Consider the following 19,074-nt stretch of genomic DNA (forward strand, 5'->3'; position numbering starts at 1 on the left):
TGTCCTGGATAAATACAACAAAATAAAACTAGTAAGATTTATTCATAACACAGGTGAAAAGACCCAGGAAAACCGAGCTAACGATAAAAATGATAACAAAAGAACGCTGAAAACCGTTTAAAAACCCTGAAAACCATACATTTCACACCTGAGCCTCAACTCCCGCGGACCGGTACCGGTCTGAGGCCCGGGGCTTGGGGACCGCTGTTTTAATCTACATGTGTAAAATAGCTCACCCTTTTAGATTAAAATAATAATTTGTTGTTTATGACACATTGTTCATGGTTTGGTCTTATCCCAGATGATACAATACTTGAACAGAGCTCCTTCAGGAAGAATAGTGGGTTTATTTACAGTGAAGTAAAACAACAACAGTTCTGTACACAATAAAAGGTGAAGTGAATATACAGCGACTCCAAAATGTTATCTGTGGTCAGTAGTACAGCTCCCGTGAACTCCTCTCCATCCTGATCTCTAGTGACACAAGCACACAGAGCGATGACTAGGCAATCCCGAGAAAACACGTCTATCCAAAATACTTCCATGGCTGTACTACCAATCTTTGCTTAATGCTCCAGCGCTGGCTGATACCCGACCACACTGTTAAATAGACAGCCCCGAGATGGCAGATAATTACTGCCAGCCGGTCAGGTCCGATTAGCTGCAGGTGTGGAAGGCTTCAGTGCGGGAGGGCTTCCGCTTCCATCTCTGTCAAAACGTAAACAAACAAAGGAGGCTGGGAACCATGAGTCAGAATGGACAATGTTCTGCACTGCCATAGCTGAGACTGCTGCTAGGAGCTGCGGCCCCAAGGTGGTTGGTGGATGGATGGGATAATTGTTTATATCACATTTACAGTATTTTTTGGTAACAGTGTAATAATGCAGCTTAATTGTCTATCTTAAAGTCTGTTCTGTAGCAAATGCAGAAAAAAATGTTTTAAGAAGAGCAAATATTTCAATTATTCTAAAGAAAATTATTGTTTCCTTGCAGGACACCAGGAGAGATGAGGACTCCGTCACAGATGGTGTGGTCGGTGAAGATTTGCAGGTTCACTTCCAGGTTCAAGGTCATTGCATTTCCAACTCACATCACTGCCAGTGTAGTAAAGGTAAGTTGAGACAATGTTAAAGATGTTGTAATTTTCAATGGGAAGCAAAACATCCTTAAAACATAACAACATACTAAGCTTCTGTGTTTGAATGCAAAACAAATATGTTGTTTGAGCCTCAGACTGCAGTTGTGGCTGTACAATAAATACATATTATTTTAATTGTATCATATTAATTTGAAATACAAAGTTATGGAAAACTTAAACTTAGTAACACAACTGGATTTTAATACAGTTGTTAGGCCCAGACCTCTGCCTGTAGTTCGAGGGGAACTGGAAAACATACAGTCAAGGGGAAAAAGTTCTGAGAATGGGGTGAAATCACCAACACAAAGTCTCTGTCAGAAACATAAAGTGAAGGATTAATTTAACAGAAAAGTATTGTTTATTAGAGATCTAGCATTTATAAGAGTCAAACGAACAATTCTCTCCTCACGAGCTGTTGTAGAGGTGCACCTCAATGGACAAATGTTCCCATAATTCACATCGCAACACCTGGACTGTTTTATTTACTTTTTTTTAGAAAAAAAGAAAAAGGAAAAAAAAGAAAAGAAAGAAAAAACAAACAAAAACAAAAAAACCCCCCAAACAAACAAAAAAAAGCTCCTTTGACTACGATGACCTGGATGACTGAGAACCTTCACAGACAAACAAAAAAAACCTTAGTAACACAATAATTAAATCTGATACTTTGTTTCATTGTAAGGTTATTAGTAAGTTATAAATTTTTCTTAAATTAGTGGTAATAGTGGCAATATACTTCTTAGTTGTTCAGCAGAACAATGTGCAATATTTTGGCAAGTATACTTTTATTAATTCTTTTTTTTTAAAGTTTTGATTGATCTTCACTCCAGCACAAGAAGTTTTTTAAATTCTTACTTTTAAATCGTACTTACATACAGTGTTTATATAAATGTTGTTGTACTAGGAATTTCTTCAAGGATGATAATCCATACTGTGATTTAGCTGCATTCAATTTAAGCAAGAAAAATTAAGCAAAATTAAAAATAGTAAGGTACCACTATTTTTTTTCTGTAGTTGGACTTAAAATGTTAATATCGGTGGATAAACATTTAGTATTGCTCACTCAATCAAGCTTTTCTTAGTACTGTTTGCTTACAATGAATAAATTGTTCTAACTAGCCATCTTTAGTAATTTATGCTATGAGAGTTTGCATATTTTTTTAAACTTTCAGCAAACAGATATAAGATTACATGAATGACTTGAAAATGTGCTTAGAATTTGGAAGGCATGAACTAATGAGTTGGGACATCACATCGAAAAATGCTTCTAAGCTTTGTTCTTGTCAGAAAAAAATTAAATTATTTATTTAATTTCTTATGTACAAAATTCAATATATTTTAGATAACTTTTATGGTTTAACAACCCCCAAAATCCAAGCTTTGTAAACTTTATTTTTGCATGTGCTAGGTACCCGTTTTGTTGATTAAAATGCTAGATGCGACAGTATTGACAGGGGCTAGAAAAATAGAGCATTCTCCTACATTTGCTTCTCTTCACTAGCTCCCTGTTAAATTCAGAATCAAACTTAAAATCCTCCTCCTCACATACAAGAATAATCAAGCGCCATCTCATCTTAAAGACCTCATAGTACCATATCACCCAATAGAGCACTTTGCTCTCAGACTGCTTGCTTGCTTGTAGTTCCTGCAAGTTCCATATTTAAAAGTAGAATGGGAAGCAGAGCCTTCAGGTTTCAGGCTCCTCATTAGTTATTATTAATCTCTTGGTCTCTTCCACAGTGTGACTTTTGTCTTGCCTTCCTCCCCTCAGCCCTAAACCTGTCTCAGGAGATGAGCCTGGTTCCACTGGAGGTTTCTTGCTGTTTAAAGGGAATTTTTTTCTTCCTACTTTCCCCAAGTGCTTCTTGAAGGGAGTCATTTGATTGTTGGGGTTTCTCTCCATTATTGTAGAGGGGAAGAGACCATGTAATAATAATAAATAATGTGTATGTGTTAGTCTACGTAGGGAAATTACGTGGATCTGCATTTAACCCATTCAACCAGTGGGCAGCCACCAATGCAGCGCCCGGGGAGCAGTGTGTAGGGACGGTACCTTGCTCAGGGGTACCTCAGGGTAGCCGTTCAGTGGAACCCCCGATCTTCCGATCATGGGACAAACACTCTACCTACTGAGCTATCCCTGTTTGTTTTCATGCAGAAACTTGTTCATGAGATGCAGACAAATAGTACAAAACAATAGATACATGGATTTTTTATTTTTTTTTGGTATGGTAAATAAAACATTACAGCAGGCAAGATAATCCACTTTGGAAGTTCTAATTTCAGTTTCATAAATGCTCTCTTATGTCACCTCTACATCATCAGCAAAGAGGTGGGCTGTCCTTGGGCCCTACTGTAGAGCCAAAACACCAAACATCAGTAGTTCACCATAATTTTAAAAGGCTCAACTGAGACTAACCTTGGTTCAAGCCTCCCCATATACTGAAACCTTGCCAAATAGAGGGTTTACCCCATCCATTACATTATCTCTCATTAGTGTGCACAATGCTGTATGTTCCTAATCCGAGATAGAGAAAGAAGGAAGTAATGAAAATATGAAAGGTATAATTTACCTGCCACTTCTGGCACTTCTAGCCCTGGTGTAATAAACCCTATTGTAAATATGAGATCTGATTTTGCAGCTGCATGTTAATGTGGTGCTGTTTATAGCTGAAGCGATGAGGAAAACTGCCAAGAAGGTGTCTGGGGGGTGCTCTGTACAGAGGTAAGGGGATAAGGTGGAATGAGGAAGTACAGGAAAGCATTCAAAGGAAGAGACTAATAAAAGAAAAATGGGATAGGCAGGGATATGGAGAAAATGGACAGAAGTCATGACACAAGGCTCACAGCAAAGAGAGAGCTGGTAAAGGAAAATTTTAATTAAGGATACAGGTAATTAAGGATACTGACACCAATGTACTAATGACTGAAGAGAGTGTGCTAAGGTGGTGGAAACAGTGCTCTGAGGAGCTAATGAATGAAGAAAATAAGAGGGAGGAGGACAAATGGAGGAAGGTTCGTGGAAGGGTGCTTGGTCCAGATGACATACCATTGGAGGTATTGACATGCCTGAGAGTGCAGTGGACTTTCTAACCACACTTTTTAACAAAGTCTTAGAGACTGAGAGAATGCCTGAGGAATGGAGAAGTGTAATTCTACCAATTTTAAAGAACAAAATGATTAACAGAGCTGTAGTAATGACAGAGGGATAAAGATGAACCATACCATCAAGCCATAGAAAAGAGATATTTAACACAGACTGAAAAGAGAGGCAACAATCAGTGAGCAGCAGTATGGCTTATGGCCGAGAAACAGCACTACAATGTTTGCTGTGGGAGTGCTGATGGAGAAGTATAGGGAAGGAACATTGGTACTGCATGAGGAAGTCGGGAGTGGCAGACAAGTATGTGAGGGTGGTGCAGGACATGTATAGGGACAGTGAGATAGTGGTGAGGTGTTCAGTAGGAGTGGCAGATGAGTAAAATAGGGACTGGATTACATCACAGACCAGTTCTGAGCCCTTGCTTCTGAGCCCATTAGTGATGAATAGGTTGACAAATGAGGTGGTGCAAGAGTCTCTGTGGACTATGATGTTTGCAAATGACCAGTATTGGGCAAGTTACTTTGAAAAAGTAATTAATTATAGTTACTAGTTACTTCTTCCAAAAGTAACTGAGTTAGGAACTGAGTTACAAGATTCTAAAAGTAATTAATTACTTGAAAAGTAACTATTGCGTTACTTTAAAAAAAAAGTTTAACCCTCTGGGGTCCAGGGTATAATTGGCCATTTTTTACTACTTTTGATGTTTCCTCTACATTTCACCTTTAAAAACTATTTACTTTGCCTTGTTTCGTATCATTCTTTTCAGCACAACCTCATGCGCCTGAATTTACAGTTATGTTTTCATTTTGACATACTGTATTAACACAATTGATCTAAAGTCAGACAGAAAACATAAAATCCGAGTAGAAAAAGTTATATTTTCTACTGTAACAACCACAAACATGTTTATTGAATCATATTTCATAACTTTAATAACTTTAAATGCAAATATAAATTGTCAATTTTAAAATCCTATGCACAAACTGGCAAATAAGAAAGTTATTTGCAGCCATTTGACTTTTTCCTTTTTTAAATAACCATTTCAAACTATTTACATAACAGTCAGCTGTTCTGCATTCAATAAGATGCCACACAAATTAATTGTGCCACTCCAAAAAAATAATTTCTGTCCACTATGAAGGAGAACATCACAGCCTGATAACTGCAGGTCTGACAGCAGCAGGTGTATCACTCATCCTGGAAACAGCAGTCGCTAATCTCTAATGTTTATGTTAGAGTTGTTCTGTATAGATTTTAAGCCCTTAATCCATAATAAAAGGAAAGGAAAGGAAAAGCAACCTAACATAAAATAATCAACCTTTACGCCCCTAAAAAAGAGGCTGTCGACTATTGCCCATTTACTTTTCTCTGGAGCCTGTGATACTAGGAACCATAAAGTGTGACTGACCAGAGATACTCTGGAGGGTTATGAAACCAACAAACACTCTCCACTCTTTTCTCAGGTGGTTATTGATGGCAATAGACCAACAGATGGGTTTGTTTTCTACCGGTTTGGCATGAAAAACCGCTGTTAATAGACTCTAAATATCTATAAATGCCGATTTTAATAAACAGTAAGTGTTTTTAGTGACTGGTTCCCTGGTTGTTCACACTGGGAAACGAGAACATATGGTATGCTTAGGGACACCATTCCTCTATTACATCCTTTGGTGATGATACTCTCTGACAGACCAGATGGACTGCTTTCACAAATGCTAATTAACCTGCTATTGCAGCCACATGTGAGAAGGAAGTGCATGATTTATGGGACATATAAGAAAGATTTGCAGGATATAATAAGTGAACCAAGTACGTTGTAGAATAGGTACATGTATAGTCTGATCAGAAAGTATTTGCCCCTTCCTGATTTGTCATTTGCTTTTTCATATTTATGTCTGTGAAGGTTCTCAGTCATCCACGTAGTCTAAGGGGCTTTGAAAGAAAAGCGTCTGGACTTCTTTAAGTTTAATGTAAAACATTTCACCTCTCATCCAAGAAGCTTCTTCAGTTCTATGAGCAATTGGTGGAGTGTCCCCAAGAGGGTCATGGACCCCCTATTGATCCTCTACCTAATCACACGAGTCAAGGTGTGAAAACGGATGTGGGTCACAATCAGCCAAGATTTCAGGTGAACCCATTGTGAAACCTAGCCCCATGTTATCATGTGATTTACTGAGATCAACTGCATATTTATCATATGTTAAATCATGAATTAACTGAAATTAACTGGACCACACCCAAGAATGATGCCAAACATGATTCAAGAAGTCCTGGTAGCTACAGCTGTGAGCCGTTGTCTGTAACTGAGGGTCTAGAAACTCCAGAACATTTTATTGTACCATCAACGACTCACGAAACTCCTCTGCTTCTCAGTTAATAATAATAATAATAATAATAATAATAATAATAATAATACATTTTATTTATAGGGACCTTTCAGACCCTCAAGGTTACCTTACAATAGCACGTGAACAATAGCATAAAAAAAAAGTTAACCGACTAATATTATCCAGGCTTCCCTGAATTTCTTCTGCATGGGTTCCTCTACATGTATCCTAGATCTTATAACCAAGCGCCTCCAGGAATACAGTCATAATAACCTACATCAGCTGACTGGTTTCAGTGTTACTGGTTGTGGTAATGGATTCTAGAGCAGTGTTCACATCTGCTCATCTCCTCTTATCAGACATTATCAGTGGTATCTACCATCACACAACATTTGAACATATCTTGAAAACTGTGGAGCCTAGGCTGCTAATAAAGAAATCTATCTACTATGGTGACCAATTATGAAGAAGTGAGCAGCTATTTTTGGACTTTTCAAATATGAATATTGAAGAAGAAAAAAAACGAAAACACGAACCACAAAAATGATTCGATAATATACTGTGTTCATTAGTCAAATAAATCTGGCCCTGCTGGATGTCGATGACCAGTCACAGGAAATATATGCTTAGTGTTTTGTAAGAGACTGGACAAGCACCAATATTTGCCAGCTGAATTAGAACATTGCATTTAAAAAACTGCAGTTCCTCTATTGGTTATTTACAATAGAAGCATAGAATAATCCTTTAATTGTCCCACAAGGGGAAATTTGGTTGTAACAGCAGCAGAATAAAAGCACATATACAAACAGAACAGGACACAGAACAGAAACATACACAACATATTTGAGGCTGGTTTCAACTGCATGCCAAACTTAAGAGCAATCAGTCTGATCCAGGTTTTCCATTTTGAAAAACGATCTGGACTTGATGTCCTTCTAAAAGAACAAACTATTTGGTAAAAGAATCCCAAGTAAAAAGCTCAATTCACAAATCCCAAGCCTCAGTCACTAATAATGGCTTGAAATTGTTTGAAATTTTGGTCCCACACCAAAGCCAAGCCAAAGAAAATAATTTGCTGTAGATGGGAAAAGACTGCACTGAATGCCAAAAAGAGTAAGTCTGTAATCAGTCTGTTCCCTCCTATGTATTTAAGTCCTCTGTCTCCTGTTCTTTGTCGGGTTGTCTGTATGCATGTATGTCAAGTCACAGAGTTTTTGCTTTTCACTGTTCAGGTTCATGTTTGGATTACAGTGGTCGCTCATTTATTTTTTTTTACAATTATTATAGATGTTTTAAGGCTGTAAAACCCCTCACTACACACTTTATACACTTTTCTCAAACAAGCATGAACATTTTCACACTTTTCCAACTTTTTGGTCAGTGTTGGGAAGGTTACTTTTAAAATGTATTCCACTACACATTACAGAATACATGCCCCAAAATGTATTTGGTAACGTATTCCGTTACGTTACTCAATGAGAGTAACGTATTCTGAATACTTTGGATTACTTAATATATTATCAAGCTTTTTACAACTACATGAATGTGATTTATTACTATTACTGAAGGTTACTCACCCTACCAATACCGACTAGATTTTTCAATCTTAATATAAAATGAGGAACAGTAGGGTGGACATTAGTAAGGCTGCACTTTTTGCAGCGATCTCGTATAGAAAACTATTCTGCGCGTATATAAAACAGGTCCGTGGCTCCGAGCCAGTAAAGGGACCTCTGGCTAATACGTCAGGTTCTGTGTTGGAAGCCGAAAACTAGCTTTACTTTGTTGTCTGGGTCAACTTTGCTAGCGAGAGACAGAGAGAGGCGTTGAAAGACTGCTCCAACAGAACTTATTGTTTCGGAGGAAAACAAGAACACAGTGTACAGTCGAGTCTTAATAGCTTACTTACAACTGGGCTCGTCAGGCACTCTTCTTGGCTGCAGTGGTTATTATTATATTTACATGCTTCCAGCTCCCGTTTCTGCTCAATGACAACGCCTACTTTTCCACTCTCCTTTTTCTCCCTCCTCGCGCTCACAGACACATCACGGGTATGGCGGTCCATTCTCTCTGCAGCACGGACTACACTGCCCATGAGGCTACATTCTTTAGGGCGATGTCTGTAACACTCTCTTATTGTTTTCATATTCAATAATTTTTAAAACTATTTCTTCACGTCATTATGAGACGCGAGATTGAGACACAGACATTTGAGCCACTTTGAACTGCATTATAGTGAGGGACCACTGTATTTCAGAGTTGCGTTGTTGCATGTTCCTGTTCAGTTTTATGTTCTTGTCTCTCGTCATTGTTTTCATAGTTAGTCGTAATTTTTCCCAGTTTAGGTTTCAGTTTAGTTTTTCCCTTGTTTCACCTCGCCTTGTTTTTCTGTTTTTTGTATTAGCTGGTTGGCTGATAAGGGCAAGGTAGGGACCAGGTAGAAACGAATCAAGGCCAGGAGCATTGGAGGTGGATTCTAAATGTTCTACCACAGTTTAGATGGTTTAGATAGGATGAGAAAGGGAGTGGGTGTAATCTTGAAGGAAGTATATGAATAGTGTTGTTGGGGTTAAGAGAGGCATGCAAGGCATGGGTGGTAGTGGAAAATGTAGCTAGGCAGCATTGGATGGTAGTCTGTAGGATGACTTTGAAGATTAAGATGAGGAAGTGAGTGAAGTCAAAGGCAAGGATTAAATGGTAGAAATTGAAAAAGGAAGAATTCTTTTACTGAGGGAGAAGTTGAGACAGGCTCTGGGTGGTAGGGAAGAATTATAAAATGACTAAAAAACAGCACTACAGCTGTAGTACCAAGGCAAACTGCCAATGAGGTGTTTGGTGCAGCATCTGGACAGAGGACAAAGAACAAGGACACTTCAAAGTGGAATAAGGAAGTACACGAAAGTACATGTGTAGGACACAGGGAAGTAGACTTTTGTTTAAAGGAATCTTAGAGAGTGAGAAGAACCCTGAGCAATAGAGAAGAATGAGGGTGATATGCAGACGGACTGAAGCTAGGCTGAGAAGAGAGGTGAAGAAGAGATTATAGGCATGCTAGAGTGTTTCGAGACAAGTGTCAGCTGTGATTTGTGACAAAAAAAGATGGCACAAGAGTTAAAGGGAAGGTTTATGAGATAATAGCAAGCCGCGCTGCAATGTATATTTTGGAGACAGTAGCAATAATAAAAAATCAAGTGGAGGCAGAGTTAAATATATTAAGATTTCCATCAGGAGTGACCAGGACTGATACGATTAGAAATTAGTACATCAGAGGCACAGCTCAGGTTATTTGGTTTTTTAGGCAAAGTTAGAGAGGCAAGGAACACGACACGACAAGCAGGAGAAAAAGAGAAAGAAAATAAATTGATGGATACAGTGAAGGAGGGCATGAAGAAGGTCAGTGTGACAGAAGAAGATGCTGGAAAAAGGGTTAGCTGTAGGCAGATGATCTGCTGTGGTGACCTCTAAAAGGAGCATTAGTCCTTCCTAAATTTATTGGAGATTATTGGAAATAATTTCTGCTAACAAAAGAGGCCACTGCAGAGTATGTTTGCAATATTTCACTTCGGTGATTATGATATTATAGAATAACGTCAGTGCTATCATGAAATAATGACTTACTAACAAGGGAAGTGACATTGATTGACAGGCACTTGCGGTTTGGGCCTGTCATAATACGCTGCTCAAATTCTGACAGGCTGCCAGTATCTTCCCCTGCTGTCTCCCACTGAGAAGTTCTTGAAACTTGTTGCGTAAGCTTTCAGCCCCATATACAAATTTATCTCGAGGTTAAGGTACATTTTGATCGTCTCACACTGGTCAGGAGTCACAGTTTCTCTAGGGAGCCTTGTTTTCCAGTGTCTGCCTTTCATTGTATGTGCTCGATACAGTAGAACCTAATTTCCCCTCTGCTGGACTCCTTAGAGCATTTGCTAACAACTGTACTTTCTTATCAGTGGGTCTGATAAATGGTAGTTATGTGGTCTTTCCATTTCTTTTTTACTGTAGCTGTTGTAAAGTGGCACAATGGGATTGAGTTGTGTTTGGCTTTTATGATCTGTGAGGGACCTGGGAAAGGAGAAAATTGGCTTTATAACACCTTCTCTGAGGAAAGAAAAGAGAGAATAAAAAAGACATCTGAACAATGGGTCAGGGTGTTGCTTGCTGTGTAGGGGCCTGTGTCAGTATTCCCCAATGGGGTTGTTACTCACTGGAAAAACCCATAATGGCTTTGTGGGTGGGCAGTCATGGGTCTGGTGAAGGTGCTGATCAGCAGATGGCCTTCGGGTGGAGCAAGTGCACCCAGCAGCGGTCTACCTGTGACAGTAATTCTAACGCTTTAAATGTGTGGGCCTCAAGTATTGTCAGGCAGTAGGTAAAGAGGTAATAAATTGCACCTGGAGACAAGTAGCAGGAGGGAATCTTTTGGGCTTATAATAATAATAATAATAATAATGTAATATATATAAAAAAAATCCGTCCATCAAGTCACAACAATCAAAACCAGTCTAACATATGAAACCCAAAGTAGTCCATATCACAAACTCATCAGTCATAATAATAGATGGATAGATGAGGTATCTCAACCACTTTTAGCTGATGTTGTACATTTCTGAGAATTTTTTAAGCCCCCAACGGTTATTGGAAGTTGTTGCATCACTTACCTTTCCTCACGCCATGTCCACTGCAGATGAGGGCCAATGTTTTCCATGAGGCTAAACATTTGTGAGCTGTTCTGTTTTCCCAAGGCGGATATCTGACCTGGAAAGCTAGTTTTGCATTTTTAAGATCAAGTTGCAGCGACTGAGATTCCATTAGCTGCACTAACTTCTCCAGGGACACTAATTGGAGCTTTTATCCCATATTCATGCTGGCATTGCTCTGGGGTGGCTGTGGCTCTGGCTCAGGAGGTAATGCGAGTCATCCAATAATCAGAAGCTCTGGTGCTGTTCTCATTCCCAAGATAATGCTGTTTTGTCAAAGCTGCTGGCATGTCACATGTATACACAAGGTGTCCTTTGGCAGTCTGTTATGTACTGTGTTATGGCAAAAAAAACTGATGGGCTGGAAGTGCATATTTTAGCCTTGACAAGTAGTTTCAGTACTAAAACCTATGTAAAATAAAGTGCTGTGTGACTTGAATTTCTCACTGGCAGCAGCTTTAGGTACTTTCTTTTTCATTTTCAGAGCTGTTCACAACCCTCTGTGTACCACTACTTCTCAAGAATACTTCTCTGTATTAATCCTCTAATCCAGGTACTGCACATAATTCTAAAATAAGCCATCCCATAACAGAAGCTGAAGGTAGCTTGAAAATGATCATCACCAATCAGTGTGAGCATGAATGGCTCTTTGTATCTCTGGACAGTTTACCGTGGTGTACTCTGCCTCTTGCCCTAAGATAGCTGAGGTATGCTCCTGCGACCCTGAACTGAAAACGTGGAACAAAATGTATGGATGATTACTTTTAAACATTGTATGTTGTACTAGATGAAACCAATTACCGTTTGTATGAAACCCAAAAATGTATTTATTTAGTTATTTATATTTTGATAACAGAACATTAAGCGTCAGGGGAAATTTATGATAATGGGTGATTCTTGGAGCATGGTGGTGAATAGACTTACTGTGCATTGCTCCAAGACATTATGACTTAAAGTTATTTCTGTCACTTCTTATTTGATGAATTATTTTTTTAATAATTATTTTAGTTATTAAGGGCAAAACAGCAAGCGAAACCTACCTGACTCTCCCCAGACATTACCTTCTAGTTTCCTATCTCTTTCAGATTGCACCTTTTGCATGTTTGCATGTACCTCCATTCCTTTACATCACCCTATAGTCCTTCCTGTTTTTGAATTATGTGTTCACCATTTCCATCCTTACTTTCCTTCCATTTGGCCTCCTGCTCATCCTCCTCTACTCATACAATGTACTTATCGTCTACCTTCCTTCTATCATATCAGTCAGCTCTTTCCCCTTAGCAGTCATAGTGCTTATCCGATTGTTCAGTCTGACGTCACTAGCCGTGTCTGGACCTGAACTCCGCTGCAGGTCCATATATCAAACGATCACTATGGCATTACTGAGAGTTGAAAAACTGTCTAAAGTCTTTCATCTTTAATAAAATTAGAGTTCTGCTCTACCAGGTGTAACAATTGAGTTTAACATCCAGGCATCCATGAAAACGGAATTTATGACATTTAACGGAGTTGGGAGTTAGCTCGCTAGCTTCTATCTAAATACAATATAGCATGTCCTGACTGCGGGGTTTTGGAAACAAATTAAAACGTACAGCTCTGTTATCACTTCCAGCATAAATGAAGACAGAAAACTAAACAGCAGTGACGTTTGTAGGGTTACTGAAGTTGAGCTAGCTGGTATATAATGATGTGCTACGTGACCGCTAGTGACACAGCTATGTTAGCATGATATAAACAAGCTAACTTTATTTCCCCACTCAATAAATTTAGCGTGAGTGTTCTCGGTGGTCAGGAACAAATGTAATCGCATGGCAAGATGCTGTAAAAGGACCAAACTTCAGCCAGGAGAACAACTGAGATAATCCATCCACAATACGAGGTTAGTCATTCATATACTGCTGCATGGGCTGGGCTGTAGTTACATCCTAAGGTTTTAAAAACTGAGCTTAAATAAATGATCACTGACTGTTTTAGGAGCTTTTTGAGATCAAATATAAGAAAATACATAACATTAAACATGTTAACAAGACAAAAGCCATATTAAACGCAGACTACTTTAGGCCCGGAAGTAGGATCACTGAACAACCAGTGTTACGTCCCCTCTTAAATGCTAGGCGATGAGGGTGGGGGACAGTAACAGTTAGATCCAGGTGGAATGAAAAGAACGCCAGGCAGAGGTATTTAATATAAAATAGATCTTTATTGTAGGCAAACACCTCAATAACTATAAATGGCAACAACAAAAGGAGACAGCACCGCTGCTTTAATAAGAAATCAGGGAGGTCAACCCAAAGTGGTAATGACCACTTCAACAAAGAAAGCAACAATAAGGCTTCAACAGAAAGAGACAGCAACGCTGCTAACAAACAATATCCAGGCAGCCCACACAAACTAAGGAAGGCCGCTGTCACTCATGGGCAATCACTGCTCAGTTAAGCACTACTCACACACCAGAGCCACACACCAGAAGGCTGGTCACACGCAGCAGGCTGGTCACACGCAGCAGGCTGGTCACACGCAGCAGGCTGGTCACACGCAGCAGGCTGGTCACACGCAGCAGGCTGGTCACACGCAGCAGGCTGGTCACACGCAGCAGGCTGGTCACACGCAGCAGGCTGGTCACACGCAGCAGGCTGTTCCACACCTAAGTCAGTAGCACACTCTGACCAGCACAGAGGAAAACCACCAGAAACCTCTCCCTTCCTCTTCCACACTGCTCTTCTCCAGCTTATATCACCCCTGAGGGTAATTGGTTGTAACGAGAGCAGATGAGCAGCAGGTGTGACCTAAAGGAGAGGGCAGGGGCAGAGAGAGACAAGGGGAGGGGCCAGAACGAAGGAGGAGGAGAGAGAGAAGACAACACCACGCCCACACACTCCCACAGCCTCCCAGGATGTAACAACCAGATTGTCCCATTCTCACCAAGTCCTGCCGCAGTAACTGAAAACACTTTTGGTATACTTAGGTCCCGAGAGGTCTTGCTTGATTAGACACTAAGCAAGTCAAAGATGTATGTAGCCGTCAAACCACTGAAAGCTTTATGAACTAATAAAATCATTTTAAAGGTGATTCTGTATTGAACTAGGATCCAATGAATGAATGGCTTCAGCACTGGAGTAATATGGCCAAATCTCCAAGCACATGTAGGGATTCTTGAGGTGAAGTTGTAATAGACTGTATAATCATGCAAATACAGCCTTGCCATTTTCTAATCCGCTTCATATGATCGTGTGGACCACTTTCTCAGAGACAGTTTGAGATAAGAATTTTCTAACATTTGATATATTGTTTAAGTGACAGAAAATAGTAGTGGTTACCTTATTAATACGATTATCAAAGCTGAGTTTACTTTCTCACTTACTTGCTCACTGTGTTTCAGAAAAAGGAGTGATAAATATTAATAAACTGTCAGTGGGCTCTCCGACTTTCCCCCACAGTCCAAAGGAAAAAAAGTGGGGTTAGCTTCATTTGTGATTCTAAATTGCCCGTAGGTGTAAATGATTGTCTGTCTGTGATAGATTGGCGACCTGTCCAGGGTCTACCCTGCCTCTTGTCCTATGGCAGCTGGGATCTTTATTTTTTTTCCCTTTCCTCCCCAGAGGAATACATCATTTCCTGGAGCATACTTATCTGGATCTACTTACAGTATTACAGTGTCGATGAACATGACCCTTCTGTGACACAAGCGACAGAAATAATTAAGTCAGTAGAATTAGGTTGTCAGACTGTTAAAATGTAGCAAAATATTTTGCTTTGGTCTCTGTGGCTGTTACTGATGTAGCACAACAAGTCTAAAGCTTATCTGTTAGCCTGCCTTGTGGAACTTTCAAGTGCTCTTGAGGAATCCCCGGGCTCGTGAGGGCCCTAATCAGGTGCTTAGTCTGCATATGCCTTAGCCTATTGCTGATTGAATTCCATCCATCCATCCAACCCAATTCAGCACAACCACAGTCACAGGGGGCTGGAGCCTATCCCAGTTTTCATAGGTTGAGAGGGAGAGTACACCCTGCAGGTTGTTATTTTATTGTAGGTCTAACACCAACAGACAACATACACTAAAGTTTTTTAATGACCCCTATGCATTTCTCATGGTTAAAGCAACATATCCATGATCCCTGTGTTTGCGAATACAATAACGCTTTTGTGAATATAAAAACCGATATTGTGGAGGTATGTAATAACGACAGGAGAGGTCTCTGTGTCTCACTCCAACTTTATTAACTGACTCTCAGAACTTCACATATATTGAGCGCCAAAATCTCCACCCCAACACTTCCGTTCAACTTGGGTGTGAGTGGAGCCACCTGGTGGTCCGCCACAATATCACATAAAAAACTGAAAAGAACAAAGAGAAAAGTTGCATTGATCCTGCAAGATTGGACTTTCTCTCACAGATTTTATTGTGTTCATACTTTCCTGGTTTTCTAGTCAGACAGCTCTACAAGCACAAAACAATACACACATCACCTATTAAAATTAATGTAAACCAGCTTTCCCATTTAAGCTATGTTATAAACTTTTCTCATGATGGCCACTGTCCTGATTTTATGAGACTTTTCTGGAATTTTGGTCATACCTGTGTGCTAAATGAAAGTTTAAATTCATATAAAGCTAAAGCTGCTTATAGTAAACACATCTTTAGAGGTCTAGGCTGGTGAGGTACCTAACCTACAAGATTTGTAGAAAGTTTGTTTTCAAACTGCCAACTTTCTGTTAGGTGGAAATAATATCTTAAACAGAGATCGGATAGGTGATAAAAGGACATTCTGTAGCCATGTACAGTACAAAAATCCAGTTCCATCACTGGTGAGAAAATCTTGGATTGATCCAGAAGGAGAACTCTCAAAAATGTCCTGAGTGTCTGTAGCTCAAGTAGTAGAGCAGGATATCTACTTATTGGAAGGTTGGTGGTTTGCCAGATATCATGCCAAATATCATTGGGTAAAATACATCCATTGGAGTGTGAATGTTAGAAAACACTTAAGCATAAAAAAGCACCCACTGAGTGGGTGAATGATGCAGGTTGCATAAAGCACGTTGAGTGCTCAGTTAGAGTAAAAAAGCGCTGTATAAGAACCAGTTCATTTAAAACTTACCTCACACAAAAAACCTTCAATAGAAGTTTTTTCAATAACTCTTTTTAAATCATTTTTTTGGGGTTTCTGAGTTTTCAAGGAAATCCTTTAGTCCTGCAGCTTCTATTGCCAATCATCTCTGGTGTCTCCCTGATGGAGTTTTGATTTGTTTTTGGCCTTTATAATCATTATAGAGGTGGTGGCTGAGGGGTTAGTGCTGTTGCCTCACTGCAAAACGGTCTTGAGGTCATCACAGGTAGAAATCTCCTATCTTTGGGAGAAGTTGCAACACTGAAGATAGTGAGCAAAACATAACCTATTTTCAGGTACAGCAATCATTTAAAACCTTTTTTCTTAGGATCCTTCCCCATGAGCACAATGTTCATGTTGAGCAAGGTCATTCAGAGCAAAGTTATCCCACTATCCTCTGTCTCCTTCTCCACATTTGCTATTTAGGTGTACACATCAGTAGTTAGACTTATCCTCTTTTCTTCTTCATTTCCTTTCTTTCATCTTGCTCTTTCAATCAATATATATGCCTATCCTTCCTTACTTTGTCCCACATGCATACCATCCTCTTCACTCATTTTTCTTATTTCTCCCTCCTGCCCACAAAAGTAGATCTCAGAGAGCACCAATCTGAAGCCGTGATCTTTCTCCCTTAGTTTCAACAGTCTCCTTGCTAAGATGCTCTCTCTCTGTCTTCCTCCCCTCATCTTGGATGTCAGAGGAAACTAATTTAAGCTGGAGGTCTGAGCCTTCAGCTCTTTCCAGTCTGTCAAAACAGAACAATTGTTCCGAGATATGTGATGTAGTATCACCAGATGTAATTTTAACCTCCAAGAAAGTTCAAGTTTTATAAAAATAAGAAGCTTGATGATAGAAGACAAACAAGTTACATAAAAAGAATAGAATATATTTTTCTAAAACATCACATCTCATTCAGTTGTACTTGCAGGTGCTGGGAGGACAAAAATGCAAGAAGTATTTTAGTCTCAGCTGAATAGTTCATAAACCAGCTTCACGGAGACAGGAGGTTGATGCAATGGAAGAATACAGCCAGTGATTTCTCTGCAAAACTTTTTCAGAGTCATGTTGGCAGTGACATCAATCGGGGACTCCTTGAATTTGGGTGGCATTCCTGTGACCTTATTCAGAGCAACAAGATTTCTAATCCTCTGTTGTTTACCAGATATTGTCTACTTTTCAGGTGAAACCTCTGATGAGCCGTGATTACTCTCAAGTTGGCTCCTGTAAAAATAAAACAAGTTATTAATGGAAAAGCATGAAAATGCAGTTTATTGATCCAAAGAATCCATGTGAAGAATGATGCTTATTTTTTTTTTACCCTTAAGACGTGTCAAAAGGTGGGCTGAGAGCAAGCCATTTGTTGAAAATTATAAAAATGTATAACCACTTCACAGCTACTTCCTAATACAGGGTCTCATTCTAAAAGAAGAACCATTACTAGCCAATGTTGAATTCATTTTCAATGAGTCTAAGTAAATGGTTTTCTACAGCCACTTGTTGCTACATTGCAACAAGTAGCTATAGAAAGTCAGTGAAACTAAGGCCACATAACCTCTACATCACAAAGTTGGCAGCCATTAATTTATACTACTTTGATCCCTGATGTGATGCTGACTTACATAGGCCTTGGTGATAAATATATTGCGCATCAAGGTTACCTATCCAGCTGAGACCTTAGCATTTAACTACATGTTTCTCAGCTCAAGTTGAGTTTTGGGAGGTGGAAGTGAGGACAGCTGGCAGATGTCAAAGTGCCTTGTCTTGTTTTCTGGTTGTTGTTTTCATCTTTGTCACTGCCTGCTCCCCTGTCTGCTTTTTTCTGTGTTGTTGTTTTTGAACTTTCTCTCTGTCTGCTTTAGATTTTGCTTCTTTAGTGGCATCTTTGGTTTCCTTCCTGCCCTTCTGTTCTTTGTGTGTCTCTGTAGAGTAAACTTTCTCTCATTTCACAACTTTTCTCACCTTGACTGCTGCAAATTAGCCGGCCAATTTTTTTTACTTTCCTAATCATCTTAACCAACTTTAACTCTGCATTTCACTCAAAGAAGAGGACAAAATAAGTGAACTAAGATATCTGGCTATTTAGTGGCTGTTGGGGAAAAGCACATGGATGTCAAAATCTAAACCATTATTACCGCAGAATGTTGTTTTTTTCCCTTCTTGAAGCCAGGTTATTCATCACAAAGTAATTAAAAAGACATTAAACGTCTGCCTTAACCCTTGTGTGGTGTTCATATTTTTGTTACTCAGCCAGTGTTCATGGGTCTGGTGGACCCGCTAGAGTTTTGGCTTTCCAAATTAACACTATCAAACAATTTTATGTTAAATTACTCAACAGATGTTTACTTCATCCCAATTACAAGCCATATGAACAGCAAACATGGTTAATTTTTTTCCCTTTACCTTTGTTAGATCACATTTATGAATTAATGTGCTTCTCGTTTTTTTTTTTTTTTTTTTTTTTTTTATAAAATGTTATAAAAACATAAATCAGTTATAATCAAGTGGAGTGAGTGGAAAGACAACACATTTACACGTGAAGCAATATGTTTCACAACTAAATGGGATCAGCTGCTCATCAATGGTGACATTAGGCCCAGGGTTGTAAAACAGGGGTAGGTGGTGCACACACTTATCCCACACTGTCCTGATGGCAGCTAGCTTGTCTCTCTGCCGTCGAGCTGGTCTGTCGTCTCGGCTATCAAAA

The 19,074-nt window shown here is 39.4% G+C and overlaps 1 protein-coding gene across 1 annotated transcript in view; it reads right to left on the reverse strand.

Annotated features, from left to right (window-relative positions):
* The window catches only part of arhgef37 (Rho guanine nucleotide exchange factor (GEF) 37), a 65,983-nt gene that overhangs the window by 24,809 nt on the left and 22,100 nt on the right, over positions 1-19,074 (reverse strand). The window contains 1 exon segment of the mRNA XM_085466759.1: positions 13,730-13,909. Coding sequence (XP_085322885.1) covers positions 13,730-13,909 — 180 coding nt within the window.

This window comes from Copadichromis virginalis, linkage group LG2 (assembly GCF_057382275.1).
Source record: "Copadichromis virginalis isolate Kocher_CV1m ecotype Utaka linkage group LG2, C_Virginalis_male_GT1.1, whole genome shotgun sequence".
NCBI lineage: Eukaryota > Metazoa > Chordata > Actinopteri > Cichliformes > Cichlidae > Copadichromis > Copadichromis virginalis.